Genomic DNA, 22,826 nt, shown 5'->3' on the forward strand with positions numbered 1-22,826 from the left:
GAAGCTGGTGCTGTGGTGGCAGGAGCCCCCTCCCCACCCCCACCCCGGCCCCTCCACAGGCTGCCCAGTGTCCACGTGTCATGGCTCTAGCCACTGTCCCGAGGTGAACGTGTCAAGAAAGAGCAAAGCAGGGGCGCCTGGGGGGCTCCGTCGGTTAAGCATCCGACTCTTGATTTTGGCTCAGGTCATGATCTCACGGTCGGCGAGTTCGAGCCCCGCGTCGGCCTCTGTGCTGACAGCTCAGAGCCTGGAGCCTGCTTCGGACTCTGTGTCTTCCTCTCTCTCTGACCCTCCCCTGCTCACACTCTGTCTCTTTCTCTCTCTCAAAAATAAAATAAACACTGAAAATAAAGAGTCAGATGCTTAACCGAGTGAGCCACCCAGGCGCCCCATTCTGCGTATCTCTCAGTCAAGATGCCTATCAACTTCCCGAAGAGGCGGCCAGGCAGCCACGTCCGTGATTGTCCCCAGGGTCAGAATTCCGCACCCCTCTTACCACCCACGCTGGCTTTCAGCCTTCGACCATCATTAGAACTCATTTCGGGGAGGACTTTTTGAATACCCACCTCCCCCCCACAGACCAGTTACAAATAAAACGGGTATGAATCACCGAATGAATGAATGCAGAGTGATTCAGCTTTGACCTCTAAACCCTCGTGGCCTTCGGAAGTCTTGTGGTGCCTTCTGCTAATTACCAAATGCGATCACGATGTGGACAATCAGGTCCGTGGAAGCGCGCCTCACGCAACCGCTCCCCCATCCTCGGGATCCCCCCCCCGCCAGGCTAAGTGCAGCTATTCTGTTCATTTTACGCGCGTGGACAGTGAAGGGCAGAGACCATGCATCCCGGCCGAGGCCACACACTGCTGGTGGCAGGGCAGGGCTCTGGACCCGAACCGTGGGAATCCACATCGCCATCCGCTCACCCACTATGCTCTCCTAAGTCCAGGGCATCTGGGAGTCAGACGATCTCCAAGGCCAGCGCCACGGCTGACGGCCCAAGCCTGGCACCTGCCTCCCTGGGGCTGACACCTATTCTAACGGCTGCTACCGGGTGAACCAGGGAAGTGCACTCGGGACCCCTGGCTGCTGTACAAATTCCCACAAACGTGGTGGCCACGGATTACACACACTGGCTCTCTTCCAGTCCTGGAGGACAGAGTCTGGAGCCCAGGCACCGGCAGGCACGGTTCTCATGAACAGTCCAGCGGAGAACCCTCCATCCTGAGTCGCCAGCCTTCGGAGGTGGCCTGTGTTCCTTGGCTCCTCTCCCTCCTTTCTGATTCTGTCACATCTCTGACCCCGTTGCATTCAACCCTCACAAGGACCATTATTAGATCCCCATCATATCAGGTCAGCCGGGACGACCCCAGAGAGCCTCCCCATCTCAAGACTGGCACACACACAGAGGTCCTAGGAGCTGGGACAAAGATGTTTCACATTTTGAGAGGAGGAGAGAGGCATCGGTCGGCCCATCACAGGGACTGATTCACATAACCTGCCTCCGCCTGGGTCTCAGCTTCATGGTCCACAAAACGGGAGCGAGCTCTCTGAGCCTTTCGTGTCAGGAGAATGAGGTACTAAGCTTAGCGTGGTTACAGGTACAACACCCAGGAGAGTGTATGTACCCAGGTACATATTGATCTCTTAATAAATGTGAGATATTCGTAGTCAAATGACCACGTGTCGGTGACTAGAAGCAGACCTTACACTCTAGTGGGCAGGGGTGACCCTGAGGTTCTGGTAAATGCACAGACAACAGAGGTCACAGCGAGACGGGTCTGGCCATTACGTCGGCAGAATGCTGAGCCCACTGCTGTGTCTCATGTTTCCAGGGACAGTGAGAGCCTACCACGCGGCTGGCACGGGGCTCAGGACCGTCTGCGAGGGCGCCAGGCCATCCCACTGCCCTGTGTTAAAACAGCACTCGACAATAAATACTAAATGAAATTTTCCTTGCCCATGCAAAATCCAATTCTCATCCTCTCATAAATCCTGCCTGAGGGTTCTGCTACAATTTCTTAGGCTCATAACCCCATCACAAGGTCACTCTGAAATTAGTTGGGAGGCAGTTTTCGCCGTGGCAGGCACGGTTGAATAAAGAACAGGGGGAAATTGGGATCGGCTGTTTCGGCTGATATTTATGCTTTGAAAAGAAAATCCAAGTTCTGATCCTATCAACGGCATTAGAACTTGTTGATTTCCTTTGTTTTTATACGATTTTAATGTACGCCCTAAGACTGCTCTATAACAGAATGAATCGATTTTAATTTATCTTGCCAAAAGATAATCAATGCACATTGTTAACTCAGAAGCGTTGCAAGTATTTCCATTCCCGCAATCCAGAGAGGATTTAGCATTTGTGTCCTTAAAGGTAGACACACACACATAAAATGTACAATGTAGGCAACTGCCAAGATGATCAGAACGCGGTCCCTTTTCCCAGACAGTTCTTCTTCCAAGGACAGTAAACAACGTCGCCAACACCTGGGTGCGTCAACCCCGCTTTCACTCTTGAAGGAAACGCACACGTGTCTCTAAGGCAAGTTTGTAATAAGAATAAAAGAGTGGAAGCCTCTGGATATTTTTGTAATTAGTAAAACTAATACAAGCTTATCGGAAAGACTGGCAAACGTCGAGACTGTAAGATCCGTAAGAAGAGGTGTCACGTAACACTGAAGTCCTGTACAATCCAGCCCCCGGTACGTGGTAGGTTCTATGGCTTGACTTCAGGACAAAGTAAACACCACCCATAATCTCACTGTTACTGGATTTTGTACCATTTTACCTTTAGTCTCTTGACTGTTGCATGTGTGTATGTGTGTGTATACGCGCCAGAAAGTTGACAGCATATTCTTGGGCCAATAAATATCTTAAAACACCATTTTATTGGCCCAGTTACATTTTGTTGTGTGAGTATGCCAAAGTCACTCAATTATTCCTCTATCCCTACCTGGGTGGCAGATTCCAAATTTTTATTAATTTTTTTTTAATTTTTAAAATGTTTATTTATTTTGGGGGGCGGGGGGGAGGAGCAGAGAGAGGGAGACACAGAATCCGAAGCAGGCTCCAGGCTCCGAGCCGTCAGCACAGAGCCCAGCGCGGGGCTCCAACTCACAGACAGTGAGATCATGACCTGAGCCAAAGTCGGACGCTTAACCGACTGAGCCACCCAGGCACTCCTCAAGTTTTTATTATTAATTCAAATGTGAAAAACATGCCTGTGTATCATATTCCTGATTACGTACTTAGGATTAGTTCCTAGAATAAAGGACCAAAGAGTTATTAAACATTGTAACAAATCTTGGCACGCACAGATATATTGCTTTTCTATATGGGAACGTTTTCTGATGTTTGCAATTATATTCATGGGAAGCTGTAATATAATATACATTTCTCAACTGCGGCAGAGGGAGGGGTAGGCCTGATATATTAGAAGTATTTCGTTCTTTTAATTATGTCTCATCCCACTTCAAGGTGCCCAAACTTGTTTTCAGGAAGGGTCATTAATCTAGGGCCCCAAGGAGATGGAATTCAGGGGTCTATACACCTGGATGGGGAAAACACATTTTCATAATTGTTTTTTTTTTTTTAGCCCGGAACTGAACATCTAGCACATCCTTCAATAATGAGTGTAGGCAAGAGCCAGAGTAGCAATGATGGTGACTTTTCACCAACCGAAGAGGCAGTGACCTTCATGTGACACTGCATTTATAACAGATGCTTCAAAACATATCCTGCCCTTCACACTTATTTGAAATCCTAGCGGTTATGAGATGTGCTCCCCAGGCTTTTACGGAGGAAGCACATACAGCACCTCGCAATTAAAAACATTTTTTGAAGCCGGGTTTTAGTACAACCGCCCTCCTCAGTGCTGCTATGAATTTGAGCCTATGAAATGAAAAACATCATCCTGAGAGAAGATTCGTGAGCATCACCGGGCCGCCAGCAGAGTCCATGGCCCCGAAAAGGATGTGGATGCTCGCTTTAGCAGCAGGTGCGGGGCCATCAGGATAAAACACGAGATAAAACACGTCACACATGCACGCACACACACACACCGTAAGACACATGGCCAACTGTAAGGGGCCCTGGGAATGTGCGAGTCAGGTGGAGTCAGCCATGCAGGACAGCGTTAGTGCAGGCCTGGCATCTAATAAGACACGGAGGAACTCTGTTCAGTAGCTTTGAGCCCCTTCTGAAGAAAGGCTCAGCCGGGTCACAACCGCCTCATGCTCCTGGAGGACTCGGGGACCGTCCACGGTGACACAAAAAGGTGGCATTCAGATCCTACTGCAGGCAGAAGGCTGGACCTAGAGCTCACTAGCACTGCCTTCTTTCACTGTCTGGATTCTATGGCCAACTTGGGCACCCAAGCCACCCTGGTTTCCTGCTGTGGGTAAGATCAACTCCCTTCTGAATAAATTCACTTCCATTCAAGAGCGCTCGGCGTTCAAGGAGTCAGTGGGCGATCCAGCGGGCGAGATGGGAAACGGTCCGCTGCAAACACAGCGTGTGGCTGCCAGAGCTTTGGGGAACGTGGACCAACCTCAGCTGTTTTGATCCCATCACACCTCCGTTGTAATGAATGCACGGAAAACAAGCAAGCCTGCACACAAGCATTAAGCTGTGTGCGTTGAACACAGCCCATTTCTGGATATTAACGCCAATGTGCTACTGGGATTCGAGATCCACCCACCCACCCACTCCACGCAGCCCCTGGACACCCACACTGTCTCCTCCCTTTCTAAGGGCTCCCGGCCGGTTCTCTCTCCAGGAGGATCGGTTATAATGACACCAAGCCAGATGCGGTTCTCACCCGTGTTCCCCTTGCCTCCGGGAGTGGGCAAACCAAAACCACCCACAGCAAGCATCTCAGGCTTCGAGAGTTACACGGTCACGGTGCTGAGCAGTGACGGAGACAACCCCAGTGACAAACATTGATGTCGACCGAATGGAAAAGTACCTGCTTATGCTTAGAGAGTCCCGAATGATCGCTATGCATTTTGAAATGGATCCTGACAGGATTACATCCTGTGCTGGCATCTCTCCACAACTGAAAAACCCACTTTTACTCTCCGGAATATTTTAGAGTCAAGACGGTGGAAAAGAGGCCTCGACCTTGTAATGGGAGTTGAGGTGATAGGTCTTATTTCTATGGTATGAAGACAGGGTCTACCTTTATGTCAAAGATGAAGGATCTACAGCCCCCTGCACTTTATTGACTGGGATCTTTTGTTCAGTGGGATAAATCTCTTTAAAATAGGAGGATGGAAAACCAATTAGAGCAGCTGGCCGGCATCACTCCCTCGACGACCGATCACAGAGCATTCACGGTGAAGTGAGGGTTCCACTCAGAAAAAGTTCCGAAGTCTTACACAGGAGCAAATTCGTGTATTAAAAAAAAAAAAAGGGAAAATGAAAGAGTAATTCGAGGGGCGCCTGGGTGGCGCAGTCGGTTAGGCGTCCGACTTCAGCCAGGTCACGATCTCGCGGTCCGTGAGTTCGAGCCCCGCGTCGGGCTCTGGGCTGATGGCTCGGAGCCTGGAGCCTGCTTCCGCTTCTGTGCCTCCCTCTCTCTCTGCGCCTCCCCGGTTCATGCTCTGTCTCTCTCTGTCCCAAAAATAAATTAAAAACGTTGAAAAAAAAATTTAAAAAAAAAAAAAAAAAAGAAAGAGTAATTCGGGAAGCAATGAAGTGATCTGGTGCCTGGTAACACGGTGGGTCCCAGTGAGAAGCTGAAAACGAACTGCCGTCCAATGAGGTCTAGGAATTGCACAGAAGCGGAATGACACCGCATGCCATCTTCCGCCTGTGGCTTCCAGCCCCCAGCACCACGCCGCTGAGGTTTCCCCAAGCTCGTTCACGCACATTGGGAAGTTCTTTTTCATCGCTGCATGCTATTCCTCTGCTAAGGGGCAGCTCAGGTTTTTAGCTACTTGTCAGTTGATAGATATCTGGGTTGTCTCCACTTTGGGTTCTTATGGAAAATGCAGTATTATGGGGACAGAAAGGAGACAAAAATGATTGCTTGGAATTGGAAAAGAAAACTCACAGCAGATGATTTAAAAAAAAAAACAACAACAACTTTTTCTGGTAATGGAAGAAGTCTAATAGCAGATTGTGGTGATGGTTGTAGATTTCTAAAACTCATTTAACTGCACACTTTCCATGGGCGAATTTTACAGGATACAATTTATAACTCAAAAGCTCTAAAAGAAAAAAAAAAAGAGCTCTAAGTAAGAATATAAAGTTCCATGCCCTTCTGGCTATCTTCTCCAGCTCTGTCTCAGAGGAGAAGGCACAGCAGACTAACCCGTGACAAAATTCATCACGAGACTTAGAAGGCTAACAAGTCACTAAGGAAACTTCTTGAACTCATTGGCACACAGCACGGACGTGGAGAGCTGTCAGAAGACGGGCTTTTTGGAAATGATAGAAAACCCAAAACGTGTACATTTAAAAATAAAATGAGCCATCCTGTCCAAGAGAACAATAATCAGGATGAAATTTTTAGAACATAAGAAGCAAGATGATATTTTTCACAGTTTGACTATAAATAAGGCTACTTTGGATGGATCCTATCATCTTTCTTTTGTTTCTTTTTTTAACGCTCCATGAAATACTATTATCTCTCTAAACTGCTCCCCAGGCCTTCAAGAAACAGATCATCCAAACACAGCATCGGTTCCATGCAGCCAAGGGCACCAGCGAAAGGTGGCGATCTCAGGATGCTGGCAGGTGTTTGTGCTGAACAGCTGGGCAGTGAAGGCAGAGATCAGAAGGACAGAGTAGCCTGGGCAGCTCGATGATCTAAAAATGGGCTTTCCCCCAAGAACTTCTCCCTCAAAACATCTAAGGTAGGCGGGGTCTATGCACCTACCTTTTTTTTTCAATAGGCTTTTCTATTTTTAACCCCAAACGTGGCTTAAAAGTATATGCCTCAACATGAAAGCTTCATAGGAAAATATTTCATTAAAATGAAATTCCAAGGAACTAAAGCTGACAGTTTTATAGATTTCTTTTTATTTCAGTTTATTTTTTTTTGTTTACACCATGATCCCATTTTTATTTGATTTGATCTTTTTAAAATATAATTTATTGTCAAAGTGGCTAACATACAGCGCAGACCGTGTGCTCTTGGTTTTGGGGGTAGATTCCCGTGGTTCATCGCTTACATACAACACCCAGTGCTCATCCCCACAGGTGCCCTCCTCAGTGCCCATCCCCTACTTTCCCCATCTCCCAAACCCCCATCAACCCTCAGTTTGTTCTCTGTATTTAAGAGTCTCTTATGCTTTGCCTCCCTCCCTCTCTGTTTGTAACTTTTTTTCCCCTTCCCTTCTTCCATGGTCTTCTGTTAAGTTTCTCAAGATCCACGTATGAGTGAAAACATACGATATCTGTCTTTCTCTGGCTGACTTATTTCACTCAGCATAATACCTTTCAGTTCCATCCACATTGTTGCCAATGGCAGGATTTCAATCTTTCTCATTGCCAGGTAGTATTCAATTATATATATAAACCACATCTTCTTTATCCATTCGTCCGTTGATGGACATTTAGGCTCTTTCCATAATTTGGCTGCTGTTGAAAGCGCTGTTGTAAATATTGGGGTACTTGTGCCCCTATGAATCAGCACTCCTGTATGAACACCCACCAAAACAGTATGACTACAGAGGCTCATGACTCTTAGCGGAGTTTTAAAAAGTTGTATTTGGGGCACCTGGGTGGCTCAGTCGGTTAAGCGTCCGACTTCAGCTCAGGTCACGATCTCACGGTCCGTGAGTTCGAGCCCCGCGTCGGGCTCTGGGCTGACGGCTCGGAGCCTGGAGCCGGTTTCCGATTCTGTGTCTCCCCCTCTCTCTGCCCCTCCCCCGTTCATGCTCTGTCTCTCTCTGTCTCAAAAATAAATAAACGTTAAAAAAAATTTTTTTAAAAAAAGTTGTATTTCGCATTATGCATATATCCACATTACGCATATGTATATGCACAAATATAGATGAGATACGGATATGCATACAGACATAGATGACACAGAGAGGCTGACACATGGATACATGGATATAGAGATACAGATACAGATATAGACCTATTTTCCCGGTAGGACTTTGACCGATCATGTTTTCCATCTTCAGAGAGAAGGACTCTAAGGGCTGGGCACGTAGGGCGTGCACACACACACACCCACGCACACCCACGCACACACCCATTCGCTTCACGTGCAGATTCAAGTTCAGAAACATATAGGAAGACGGACTGCATCCCACAGCGTTCTGCACGGGACGTTACGTGTCCCGTCTGCTATTTCCACCACTGCAGATGCTCCTGGTGATTCCAACAGACGAGGGGCTTCTCCCTCCTCGGAGCAGCACACAGTGGGGCCGGTCGGCTGTGTGACATCACAAACCACCGGCAGCCCCACACCGGCCAGTCTCCACAGCACCGAAGCATGTTTAGGAAGCACTCTGATGAACACCAGCCACCGGGGTAACACAATCATCGTTGCTACTGGGGGACCACTCAGGCCGCGGTCGCTAGTTCTGTGGCCGTGGCAGCAAACCCAGCCGGTGCATCAGCTTGGAGGACCTACCGAAGGCAAAGGCAGGTGCTGTGAGCAAAGACATGCGGCCCCAGCTCACTGCCGTGGCCCCGCTACGAGTGGGTGTTAAATAACTTAATTCTAAATTTGGTGCTCTACTTGGAAACAGGAGGCACTAAATATCAAATACATGGATGTAATAAAAAGAAAAGCAACACGGGGTAAATTAAGGCAAACCTCACACTTCCCGTGCTCCCGCAGAATGGGCCTGGGGGAGGCAGATCGAGGTACCGTTTCACAGAGACTTGGGCTCGGGACGTCCCGCTAACTGTAACGCCCTGTGCTTGAATGATCACAGCGCCTCCCTCCGTCTGTGTGTTTCTAAGGGGAGCCGCACAAGGAAGCTTCCATTTCCTGGGACAAAACGCAGTGAGGCCCTGGGAGGGTCCCAGAGCTCCGTCCTCTGGGCCGTCCACCCACAGAACACCCCTGCACACCTTTCTCCGCGCTGGGTGTCAGAGGCCAGCCTTTCAGACAGCATCAACGTCTCATCCCACCTCTGACTGTATTAACTCAGCGTCTTCCTCGAAAATGACACACTTGTGTGGGTCTCTTTTGTAATCACTTGAGAGGCAACATCATACGTGATAGCCACACTTCCTACTTCCCACGACGTTGGACTTTCTTTTTTTTTTAATTTTTTTTAACGGTTTTTATTTATTTTTGAGACAGGGAGAGACAGAGCATGAACAGGGGAGGGTCAGAGAGAGGGAGACACAGCTGAAGCAGGCTCCAGGCTGTGAGCTGTCAGTACAGAGCCCGACGCGGGGCTCGAACTCACAGACCGCGAGATCATGACCTGAGCCAAAGTCAGCCGCTTCACCGACTGAGCCACCCAGGCGCCCCTGGACTTTCGGCTCAACTTAAGGTCGACACACAAGCACAACGAGATCTAGGCTACTCCTCACAACGGCAGAATGAATGCACCATTTTTAAAACTCGGCACGCCTCTTGATGAATACTATTTTGTTTTTGGACACCAGCTATTTTTAAAAATACAGCAATGAATGCTGTGGTACACGTCTCCCCGTGTCCGTGGCTAAGCTTTAATCTGGACCAGATGTATCCAGAAACGCAATTTTAGGGTCATACGGATTCCCGTCTTAAATGTGATTAGCCAGATGCTGACAGATACCTCTCCTAAGTGGATGAAGCATCTCATGATTACCCCAGCACACAGCATACACATCCTCAGAAAAAAACAAAACATTTTATTACGTGCATCTTCTCCCTCCAATATGATTAGAAGAAATGATGTCTAGCAGCATCAGAAACAATACCTCGGTCTGTTGTCTCCCTAATGCAGAAGTTATTAAGACACACTTGAACCAAATGGCTCCTGGCAGGTTCGAAAGTCACACGCAATGCTTAATAAAACCTCCACACACAACTAATGTAATTCATCTCGTACTCTGGGAAATTTTCATTTAGAGTATGGAAATAACGTGTAATTCTCCAGGATCTTGGAGGACTTGGGTACGCGTGCTTCGTATATTATAGTCATCTAAACGATCTGAAAACGATCGGTAGACGGTTTTCTTAGAATGGTGGTCTTGATTCTTTCAGTCTGCTCCCGCACAGGATTACATGGGGTTCTCACAAGAGTTCGGCAAAGGCCGACGTCGCGTTGCTGGTATTATAGAGGAGGGTGCCCAACCTCTTATCACCTCTCTGGTGGTGAGATGTGAGACGGCCAGCGTGAAAATGAGAAACACGCTATCAGCTCTTCCTGAAGGGTGCCCGCGCTCCTTCCACGCTTTGTGAAGGAATTATCACTCAAACGGTACCGTGGATGCATGTCATAATCCGTTAAGTCACTGATAAGGATGACGCAATCATTTAAGGCATCAGACAAATCACACTTGAACAGGAAAGACTTTGTTGTTGTTAAGCCCGGGTTCTGGACGTCAGAAGAGTTGAACTGTCTCGCTGGTGACAGACTGCCAGAAAATAAATCTAATCAAATTATTGAATTAATGCAAAAACAATCTCAAGGTTTTTATTTTCCATCCCTGGGTCTGCGATCTCGGCATGGCCAAGCAGCAGTCAAGTGCAACGATTCAAACTTGGCTTTGTAAAGCAAAATGGAGCGTTGACAAACAATCTACAAGGTCTCTGTTACAAGCTGTTTTTGCCAGAAACCAAGAGGCCAGATCTTGCTGGCTTCAAATCTGGGCACCCCTGCAGATGGACAAAGCATCCCCAAACAGCCCGTATTCCATTCAGCAATGACAAGGACCAACATCCAGGACTCTGCTGAACGAGATTTTCCACGGTGAAATGCAGCTTATGTTTTATCCCAGTCTTCCATACCTTGTCTTTTCCCAAGTCAGAAACGGCCCACGTTCACGATGGGAATTTTCAGAAATACACACAGAGCAGATGAAGGGGACAGAACACGGGTCCCACGTGGCGTCACCATCTGGGATTGAGCAGTGTCAACATGCTGCTCGGTCCGGCCTTGATCTTTCCTGCCCTCTTCTCACTTACATGCAAAATCGGTATGACCGTGTCAGCTCTTGCCATCTGCCGACTTCTACAACACATTGATCGAGACGGAATTCATACGCTGTAACACTCGCCATTTTAGAGTGCCCAAGTGAGTGGCTCTGGCTTATCCACAGCGCGTGGGAGGGTATCCTTACTACTTCGGGAAGACACCCCCGTCCGCGGCGGTCAGGCTCAAATCCAGAGCGGCAAGCAGCTCAGACACAGGTCCCTGGGCACCGGCCGCTCTGCACACATCGTCTAAAAGGAGCCACACAGCGCGTGGCCTTCCACAGCTGGCCTGTGTCGCGGGCTGTGGAAAGCACCTTCAAAGCCGACCCGCGTCGCACAGGGCCCGGCACTCCTCCCCACGTAACTGCCGAGCGACGCCCCCGTGCGTGGACGCACCGTACTGGGCCGCCGTCCGCCTTCCGGCTGCTGTGGGTGGTGTTGGCGAGAAGGTCTGAGCGGCGGCTCTTCCGCGGACTTTTGCTTTCGGTTCCCCTGGGTGGGTAACTAGCCGCGTTCGACCTGGTGGTAACTAGGTTAGCTCCTCCCAGGGGCATAACTAGCCGCGTTCGACCTGGTGGTAACAGGTTAGCTGTGCCTGCTCCTTTGTATACTCTCGTTGGGCTGGGCTTCAGGGGGTTCTCCTTATTTCCAGCTCTTTCTCACGCTCTCCTCTGAAGTCTCCGTGTCCCGAAGGTTCGGCTCGACCCCACTGATCTGTTTCTACGGCCGCGGCAGCCCATCTTCTCACCCCCTGCCTGGTTCCGTGGCCTCTCCTCCCGCGGCCGGATCCATCTCTTACGATACAAACGTGAGAACGCCGACCAGCGCACAATATCCCCCCTTTCATGCGGGCAGTTCTGGCTTTGCCTCTGGTTTTCGAGGGTTTCCCCCGAATTCTCGCTCAGGGTGGTATTGTGTCTGCTCCTGGGCAGGCCAGGGCCCCCTGGCCTCTTGCAGCCGCCTGTCCAGAGAGTGAGGCTCGCCAGCCCCGGCCTGCCGTGTGCGTCCGGCTCCTGGTTCTTCTGTCCGGGTGTCCACTCACATTCCGGCTCTCTCGGGATGGGCCACCTTTGCGCCCTCGTTCAGCTCGGTCCTGTCTTCACCTGGACAAACTCTTCCCTAAGTTGCCAACACGTGCGTGACGTTTCGGGGGCGTTGCTAGGCGGGCGTCCCTACCCCTTACGTTTCTCTGGAAACCTCCAAAGGAGCCTGGCAGAGGGAAGGAGATCACCGGGTACCATGAGCTTGTCATTGCCCTCCTGGAAATGCCACAACATTGAGAAAGTGGATTCGGGCTGCCCAACCCACTGCGTCTGTTCTTCTGTCTTTGGAGCAGAAAAACGGTTCTGAGCTGGACATACCACTGTCTGTAATAAATGATGTTTCCCACTTTCCTTTGACATCTGGTGCAGCCACTTGGTTAAGTCCTGGCCAAGGAGATGTGAGAGAGAACTGGGGGTTGGCATGGGTTTCCAGGCAAGTTGCTGAAAGGGAGTTGACCCAGCTCAGAAGACCCTCTTCTGGAGGGCAGGTGTGATGGCCGGCACCCCCGCAGCCATCTTCACCTGTGAGGACGGAGTCCCTGCACTGGTGCGTGTGGAAGAGGGGGCCTGGGACCCTGGAGGTGCCAGGGAGTGTCATACCAGCCCCAGCCCACCCACCCACAGTAGGCTTTTTCTGGGTGGGAGAGAAATAAACCTCTGTCTTGCTTAAGTCACTCTTTTCTGCAATAAAAATTAAATAATCAAATAATCCTAACAAATACAGTTTGAGATACATTAATCGATGCCAGAAAATCCTCCCTTTGAACATACATTCATGGTTTTGTACATCGGTCTGTATTTGAAATATCAATTGTCTTTATAGCAGTTCATGTATTTATCTAAAATATGTACTTCTTAAAGTGAAAAATACTACCTACGATACACATGAAATTAGTGCATATACAATAAATGGACAATTATTAAAAAAAGATTCATTCCAACTGTGCACTTCTTGTCTACGATCTGCTGACAAAGGACAGGCGCTATAAAGACAAGGTAGATGAGCATGTGCATCGAAGTCTCGCCGGAGAACAGAAAACCATGGAAGCTTCTGCCGTTCAAGTTGATTCAAACCCGTATCTATGCCCCACCTATGCAACGGCGGCAAACTCTGGAAAACACTCATCTATGCAGGGAAGAGCAAAGAAATAAAAAATACACGACTTGGGGTGCCCAAGTGGCTCAGTCGGTTCAGTGTTTGCCTCTTGATTCTGGCTCAGGTCATGATCTCACGGTTCGTGAGTTCCAGCCCCCAGTCATCAGCCCTGCTGGTGGTGCGGAGCCTGCTTGGGACTCTCTCTCCCTCTCTCCCTGCACTGTCTCTGTCTCTCTCTAAATAAATAAACTTAAAAACAAATACACAGCTTTTGTCATACATTGATCTCGGTTCACATTGTGCCTTAGTGAGGAATTTGATGGAGGGACATTAGTTATTCTACCCTGTTCCACACTATTTCTTGGCTATGTTTAGTCAAAAAAGACCAGAGAGGGGCACTGGGTGGCTCAGTCATTTCAGCCTCTGACCTCGGCTCAGATCATGATCTCGCAGTCCATGAGTTCGAGCCGCGTTGGGCTCTGTGCTGACAGCTCAGAGCCTGGAGCCTGCTTCGGATTCTGTGTCTCCCTCTCTCTCTCTGCCCCTCCCCTGCTCGCTCTCTCTCTCTCTCTCTGTCTCCCAAATAAATAAAAATGTTAAACACACACACACATTGAGACAGTAGTTTCACATGGCCAAGCACATTGGTTTAATTAAAAAAAAAAAAAAAAGACCAGAGAGTTGTGATAACATTCATATGTTAATACTATGATAAGGTTTTCAGCAACCCAACTTTTCCAGAAAGGAAAGGATGTATTTCAACTCAGATGAGAGATCTTCACTCCTTCCTACTGAATTCATCACGACCACAAGTGTCTCCTTAATCCATAAAATTACACCTGTCACAGTGATTTAACTTCATTAGCACAACTTCGTGATCCGTGGTGAATTATTAGCAATACAAAATCCATGACTCTCAAGCTAATTAAGACTGCCTCTTTACATTCTGATGATCTGATTCTGACTTTTAAGAATAACTAAAAAAAACATTCAAAGGGAGTAGGAAGAATTTATAAAGCAAGAAAACTTCTGAAGCAAAACCTTCTAATAGTAAAATACCCACTCTGTAATACATTTTCCAATTATCCTTCAGATAAAGAGAAACAGATCTCCTCCCAGGCCACTCACTATCCCAGATCCTGGAACATGATGTTTCGTCATTGAATTCCATACAGACAGAAGATGAAAAATTCTGAAGTGAGGATAAAAGTTGACTGTATTAATAAATGTATCATATTCAAAAAATGTCCATTTAGCTGTCTACATTTTATTAAATGGCAATACATGCACAGAGCAAACCATTCATGGTCCAAATGGTTCACAGGATAAAGCAACCCACATTCAGCCTTCTCCCCCAACTTCCTGGCACACTCCTCCGGTAGAAATCACAGTTGCTGGACCCCTCCGCTCAAAAAAGTACCTTTCTCTTGGGGCGCCTGGGTGGCTCAGTGGATTAAGCATCTGACTTCAGCTCAGGTCATGATCTCACGGCTTGTAGGTTCGAGGCCCGCGTCAGGCTCTGTGCTGACAGCTTGGAGGCTGGAGCCTATTCCCGATTCTGTGTCTCCCTCTGTCTCTGCCCCTCTCCCTGCTCTCTCTCTCTCTCTCTCTCTTAAAAAATAAATAAATAAACCTGTAAGTTTTTTTTAAAAAAGTACCTTTCTCTGGGTTTTCCCCAACCTAGGCTTCAACACACACCTTATTATATGCCTTACTGTTTCAAACAGGTGTACTGGAAAGGATTCACTATGTGTGATTTGCATCGTAACACTTAGAATAACAGAGATGAGGTGTAAGCTCCAGAACTGCAGCCGACCAGCATGTGTGGGGAGCCCCATGTGCACCAGGGGGTGCCGTCGGGCTGGGGCCGTCACTGCGGACGAGACAGACGTGTCACCAAACCAAGACGGCTTCCGCTTTTAAGCCTCCTCACCGAGCAAAGCCTTCCTAGCTGTAGCGTGAGAACCGAATTCCGAAACACGAACATCCCCCTCGACAGATGTGAGCACAGATAAATCACGTAACAGCGTATGCATACACGCAAGCACACGCTAACACCTCCATCGTATGTATGTTCTATAGAGTCATACGATATACGCATACATCTCAGTACACACACAAACACGTCGTGTCCGTATACATATGCAGAATACTGTTTATGCGCATATAACATAAGTGTGTGCGCATCTGCCTGTGCGTATGCGCGTGCTTTTTTCCTGTCCTCGGGACCCATAGGAAGAAACAGAAAACGGACATCAGGATCTACAAAGCGATCAGGAATATTCTCCATAGGGGGTCAGGACTTTGAAGGACTAATGTGAAATTCCATTCAGGGCACTTGCTTCTTAGAACAAGATCCTGATACACAGGAGAGAAGAAAAAAGGCAAACGCCATACATTTGTGTGTTTCTGTGTATTCTGCAGATGCTAAGTTTCTGTTCCATTTAATTTTTTTTTTTTTCAACGTTTTTTATTTATTTTTGGGACAGAGAGAGACAGAGCATGAACGGGGGAGGGTCAGAGAGAGGGAGACACAGAATCGGAAACAGGCTCCAGGCTCCGAGCCATCAGCCCAGAGCCTGACGCGGGGCTCGAACTCACGGACCGCGAGATCGTGACCTGGCTGAAGTCGGACGCTTAACCGACTGCGCCACCCAGGCGCCCCTCTGTTCCATTTAAAGAAGGGTTAAAAGCAATTCTTGGGAGCCCCTGAAGTTTTGGCCCATGGAAAAGCGGCTTACGCCTTGATGGGGATGAGCCGTGTTCAGAAATTTTCCTTGTTCCCTCCTCCAGGCCCGGGATAAACTGAGCTAATCCTTGGCCAGGGACTCAAAAGAAACAAAAAATCATAAAAGTTTAAAACTGCTCAAACCTTTTCATATTTTATAGAAGATGCTCCAACCACTCCTACTTACAACAACCTACAGAGGAGAGGGCAAGAGAGAAGAGAAAACAGAACAGACTAGTCGAGAGCCTTCCTCCCAAATTCCTCTCCTCTTCTAGTTAAGAGTAAAATAAGCTGATTGCCTGCCTAACTACCCACCTGCCTCCTACCGGTCATGTATCTATCCATGCATCCACCCGTCCACGCTTCCTAATTTTCGCTAACGTCACAACACAGAAGAAACCTTTCTAGGTGACAGTGTCACAGCCATCAGTTGGGATCCAAGACCTCGAGATTAGAATAAGTAAATGGAAAGAAAATAAATGTATTTTTCCAAACAGTTGCGCGCTGAGGTCTAATCACCTGGCACCAGAAATAATGTGTTCATCTGCTTGTTACTTTTCAACGGTGAGTAACATAAGGGGCAAAGACACAACCAACCTAAAAGTGGTAAAAATACGAGACGAGACTAGGGATTCTCCAGAGCCCCAAATGAGGCTTCAGGAAACAGGAATAAAAATCGAGAAGCGTTGAGCTTCCAAGTCCCTCTGCCCAGCTGTGAGTTGACGGTTTCTAACTTGCTGGGTATCAGACACAGATTCCAGTTTTAATTGGCCTCTCGGGTGACTGACAATGCCCTATGATCCCACAGCGGACACTTCCCCATGCATCGGAAAACGCGTGCGCACCAACGCAATCGCGTACGTGATCCTGGACTCCGCACGGCAGACGCGGAGCCCGTGTGCCAGAGATTCACACGCTCTCGTGTGTAAGGCTCGCAGGACAGGCCGCTTCATCAGAGATGCCCTTCCGGCCAGAGGGAGGCCTCGGCGACGTGTACCCCCAGCTGTAGGTTAGATCCCGCCTGCGCGGAGCGGCCCCTGCGGGTGACCCCGGGGCTACGCTGGACTTTTAAGGAGGCCCAGTCTGCAGAACAGCCCCCTTTCCCCAACGACGGATTCCGCCCGCCTCTCTGAGAAGCACAAGTGATACGGACAGACAGCAGGTGCCGGTGCGGGCCGCGGTGCGAGTCTGAATCTACCGCGGGCCGCGGGGACTCACCCGGTTTCCGAGCCCGCGGATTTCTTCTGGCAGAGGATGACAGCCGGTGCGTACTTGCCAGTGTGCTCCGTGCCCTCCGTGACCTCCCAAATGGAAGGGCTGCTGGCTCTCACCCCCACGACGCTCACGCCTTTCTTCACCTTGGCCCTGGGGAGACAGAGAGAGCACAGCTCAGACGGCTCTGGGGAACCCCAGGGGCGCCGCTGCTTCTGGGACTGGGGAACCTCCTGCAGCCGTGAGCCTGTGTTAATCACATCCTCGCCACCTCGCCGTCACCTTGCAATCCCTCTGTCCTGACTGCCCCCCAGCTCTTCCCAGCTTTAACGGAGGAGCTCGGACGGTGCACGGACAGTCTGCAGGCACAGAGGCTCAAAGCCGCACTCGTGGGTGGATTTAGTTTAAAAAAAAAAAAAGAAGAATCATCTGCAAACCTCCAGACCATGAAGACTGAAGCAGAAAAGGGAAATGAAAGAAAACGGCATAGGCGCGTCCGCTGACCGTCTCCTCTGCACCAGGCGCTGAGGACGCCTCGCCTGTATTGGCTGATGCCCTAACGATGTCCTCAGCTCAGAGCGGGGGGCTGCAGCTCAGACGGGGTGGGAGCCCCAGGAACGCAGGTGCGGAGGTTTGAACAGACCCGTCGACTCCCGTGCGTGCCCTTCCCACCCCACCGTCCCCGTCACAGCTGCTGTGAGCGACCGTGCACCACGCACCGGGCGCCCTTCACGGGCCTTGCGGCCTCACCTCTACGATCCCACGTGCCCGTGGGGCCAGTGCCGCTGTCATTCCCCCCCCAGCGGCTGAGGACCCGGGCGTCACGCAGCTCACGAGCAGGAGACCTGGGTGTTTCATCACCTGGCCAGGCGGCCACGCAGGTCGGGCCGTGCCCTGTGCTACCCTTAGCATCACACAAACCCACGGAACTCAGGAGCCACGTACTCTGATCCCACGCACGACCGCGGCCACTCAACACCGGTCCGTGCGCGTCTGGAGGTCTCACGCCCACCAGACTTTACACGAACACGGATTTCCTGATACAAGTGTGCCACCCTGTACACGCTTGGCACGTGCACACACGTGCCTCCCTACACACACGCGCGTGTCACCCCGTGCCCGTTCACTCGTTCTTCCCCACCGTCCGAGGCAGGGGGCAAGTCATGTGCCCAGAGCTCTGTGCCCAGACAGGAGGGGCCTCGCTCCTTCCCGAGAAGCTGGTGGGTGAGGAAGGAGGCTCCTTGCCTGCCCTTCCTCTCTCTCCGGCAAGTTTCAAGTGGAAAATCGCACAGAATGGCAAGTATGCAGGAAAATGCACGAAGCGTGGCAAACTGTCTGATGTTCAAACCGGACTCATGTTCGAAAGTCGTGTGTGTGGCTGGGCTTGCTCCTCCTGGTCCCCCGGGGGGTGCGGGGGACACACAGGGGCTTTGCAGCCAGAGCAGAGGAGGGACGAGCACACAGTCGGGGACGAGACGGTCCGGGAGGGGCAGACGACGAGGTGCACCCTCCAGATGTGAAACCGCTGTGCCTGCACGGACACGGAGGCCGGGTGCCAGCCTCTGAAACCCTGGTGCATGCTCACACCACGCACACGACCTCCCACAGAAACGCCTTCAAGGCGCACGGTGCCACAGAGTCAAGGGCAGGTCTGAGGCTGCCGTTCTAGAAAGGCGGGTGGCAAGGGTGCTCCTGGCTGGCATCCAGGCACTGGCCTCGTGGGCAGGGGGATCCCACCATCCCCTGAGGAGAGGGTCCACTGTGCCCGACCTGTCTGCACAAACAATACGGTTTACGTCCGACACCCGCTTGCTTTCTGGAAGCCTGGAATTATGGTGCGTGCCAGCCAGAGGCGCCTAGTGGCCAGCCCCCGGGGGACGCCCTGGGCATCCAGGCTCGGGTCAGCTTCCCGGGGTGGACGACACTTAACACGTGAAGCCACAACTTACTGCTGGAGGGACTTGGGGCGTCCACAGCGACTCCCCAGGAGAGGGCCGTGGGGCCCCCCCAGACCTCACCCCACAGGTCTTTTCCCTTTGCTGAGTTACTGTTCTACCGCGAGAAGAGGCATCGTCTCTCATGTGGGACCCTCGGTGCTGAAGCTTGCAGTTTTAGGAGTCTTATGGACAGCCTTGTTTCTGCGTGAAAAAAAAAATAGCATGCTTTCTGTTTTAAATAATCATCGCACAAGCCAACACTTGGAACGCAGTCATCTATAAACCAGGAAGGGCATGCGGTAGGCCAGAAAGCCGTCTAGTTTTCCAGATACTCCGGTGAGATCGGCAGGTGAATAAAGCTAGGATTTCTGCCTTGCGGGAACTCAATTAAATAGCAGGCAACCGGGAGGTGGTGGCAAAAAAAAAAAAGTTCAATTCACTGTGGACAGCTGCTATTATACGGAGATGAATTCTAAGGGGTGTCCCATTATTGTGCACTGGAATTTTATTGAATCAAATTTGCTTTAAATAAATAGGTCATCATCCTGGATTTGGCGATCTTTTCATTCTATAGGACACATCAGGGCATAAGACTTTTCTGATACAGGACAGGCTCACATTTTTCTTACATTTTATTCACAAGTAGGTCATGTGGAGCTCTGACAATGTTTCTCCCATGAGTCCTTTTTAAGTGCTCAAGAAGGAACCTGGCTGATCATTTAAGCTAGGAAGTACCCAGCTCTTGTTGCTAATAATTACTGCAGCTACCTGAAGTTATAATGAATGGCATTATTTCTAAGGGGACACGCTTTCTGAAATTTAGTGCAGGACGCTGGGAAGTTGCCTCTCACAGACACAGAACGTTTTCAGGAGAAGAGACACATTTCTAGGACGTGTTTCAGATGTTCCGAACTGAAGAATGGATCCTGGCTCCAGAGAGATGGCATGTGCATTTCAAGCACGATCGCGTACAAGAAAGTGGGTGGTCGCTCCTCGAAGACACAGCTGTGGCATATACTGAGCACGGTCTGCCTCAGGTGAATCATTTTTACACAGTGATCTCCGAGCAGCCTTTTGGAACCATTAAGATCATTCTTAGCGCACGTGCACTTTGGTTTCACTGGGCTTGAACCAAGTGCTAATCCCTGCCTGGGTTTATGACAAATGAGTCACTTGTATTCATCAACGGAAGTCTTACAACCTACTTGTGGCTCAATAGATACAGGTTACAGTGACAGCCTTATCACACAGAGATAAACAGGGCACTTGATTTCCAAAGACACTCTGTTGTCCATTTATACTCGAAAATGTATCTACCGTAGTGACAGGGAAAAGTCGTAACTTCCGCCCACAGTAGGCACATGTACTATGGATCGATACGGGTAAAACCTGCTCGGGTTCACGGTGTGCTGTGTTTTGAACACACAACTGAGCTACAGTGCACATACACCCACGACTATGCACACACATCTGTATACAGTTAACGCTGGTACAACATGGGTTTGAGGTACACATCCACTCACTTGCACATGAATCTGTTTCGATAAACACAGCACACGACCGTAAATGTGTTTCCTCTTCCTTATGGTTTTCCTAATAACGTTTGATTTTCTCTGGCCTATCCTACTGCAAGAATGCAGGATACAATACAGAGGACACACACGGAATGTGCTAATCGATGGTGTATGTTTTTGGCAAGGCTTCTGATCAACAGAAGGCTGTTAGGAGTTCCGTTTGGGCAAGTCAAAGTCATACTCGGATTGTCAACTTTCCACCGGGCAGGGGGTCGACACCCCTAACTTCCGTGTTGCTCAAGGCTCAACTCTACACACATACACATATGTGGACACACACACGCACACATATAAACGTGTGTGTGCGTGCACGCATGTGTGTTCCAAGTACGGCATCCAGGAACCTGCTGGAAAACAGCTAACGGAAACAGCTGGCTGATGTCTGCAGTGCATGCTGGGTGACCCCGCTCCCCACACCCAATCCCTCCTAGTCTGGCTCACTCATTACCCTGGGGGATTTGGTCAACGGCAGCCTCCCCCATTTGCTGATAGAAACCTGTATTTCCCCACTGGTTCAAAGTCCGGTGAAAACCCTTTGGGGCCAAAGCAAAGCTTCAAAAACAAAAATTCCCCTCCCGTGTTTACTTGTTTTCTCTCATTAACTGTGGAAAACAATACAACCTGCCCCATACGCCCATGTGCAATGGCCATAGTGCCGTCTTCCACAATCACGCACTGCTTCTGTGGCTAGTTGACCAGGAACAGTTTACGACAATGAGGCTCCCCACCGAGTCCACGTGCTACAGGCACACAGCCACCTTCTCTCCGTCCCCGCGTCCTGGCCCTGCCTCGGCCAACGAGTGCCTCCGTGTGCTTGTGAACGACGTTATTAGCGGTTCTGTGTGGATCACGTGACACTGGGCCCCTCTTTCTACCACTGGAAAGTGCTTGGCTGAGTCTCCGTGCCATGGCTGTGGGACGATCCCTAGTACACGCAGTGGCATTACAGAAAAACTGAATCCTGTGTACGTAAAATCGAAATGTGAAGCAGCAGTTTCCAAATACTCATCTATTACTATGCATTCATGCCAGTAAATTATTTCAGCATTCACCCTTAACACGGGCATATTCATTTATCAGTTTGGTACCTGGACTACCGCAGCGTAAAATATACAACAGACACACGACGGGATGCGTCGAAATGATGAGAGGAAGGCGGACGTGTTGAAGTCCAGATTCTCCACCGTCTCGTGGAATCACGCTGCCCACCCCATGGGGGGAACGTGCACGAGGAAGTCCTGCTCAAACTGACTCCCAAGTGCAGGGTGGATAAAGGTGACGGGCAGAGGTCACGTTCCAACAAGGCGGGGGGGACGGGTGTGGACGAGAAGCCGAGTCTCCGGCCAGCTCTGTGTGTTCACAGCTTCCCGAGGATGAGGGAACCTGTGTGCACGTGGCCAGTTTGGGGGTAATGCTAAATTTAGAAGGAAGGCCAGTCACTTCACAGAAAACCATTTCTGATGTCACGTCATCAGCGAGGGACGCAAGGGACTGCACGCACACATCCCGGCTGTCAAAGGAGCACCCTGTGGGGAACTCTGTAGGACAGACGATAAACATGGGCAGGAGTCTGTCCCCACGAGAAAGAGGTATCTCCAAGAGCCCCAGGGGAAGGAGCCTGGAGTGGGGGAGGCCTGGGGGGTGTGGCCTGGGGGTGCCAGGACCCACCGCCAGGCAGGAGGGGTGAGGGGTGAACGGCTCTCAGAAGATGGTTCAGTTACTGGACACTATGAGGCCCTGCCTGTGGTCTGTCACCACTAGAAAGGACCAAGTCAGGCTGGGAGCTCCAGCCTTGCCTGTGGGGCAGAGCCCTCCCTCCAGCTGCCGTGCAGGCGCGGCCAAATGTGCAACCCTGGAGACAGGCCAGAGAGCCTCACTTTTAAAAACAAATTTTGAAAACACCATCCTGGCTTTTCAAAACACGTGAGGACTGGAAGCAGCCAATGTCGCCAGCCTGTGGCCTCTGTTAGCTGGGACTCCATAAGTCAGGCCTCTTCAACTTGCGCACTGACCAACTCCGGGGCAGCATCACTCATGTACATCATGATGTGAAGTGAGGTTTCCTAGAGTTGAGCAGTATACAACCTGAACAACTGTATTCAGCTGCTTTCATTACATGCTGCTTTATTTACAGA

The 22,826-nt window shown here is 50.0% G+C and overlaps 1 protein-coding gene across 1 annotated transcript in view; it reads right to left on the bottom strand.

The window, feature by feature from the left end:
• The window catches only part of TMEM132D (transmembrane protein 132D), a 559,986-nt gene that overhangs the window by 285,605 nt on the left and 251,555 nt on the right, over positions 1-22,826 (bottom strand). The window contains 1 exon segment of the mRNA XM_058691494.1: positions 17,187-17,333. Coding sequence (XP_058547477.1) covers positions 17,187-17,333 — 147 coding nt within the window.

This window comes from Neofelis nebulosa, chromosome 11 (genome assembly GCF_028018385.1).
Source record: "Neofelis nebulosa isolate mNeoNeb1 chromosome 11, mNeoNeb1.pri, whole genome shotgun sequence".
Classification (NCBI taxonomy): domain Eukaryota; kingdom Metazoa; phylum Chordata; class Mammalia; order Carnivora; family Felidae; genus Neofelis; species Neofelis nebulosa.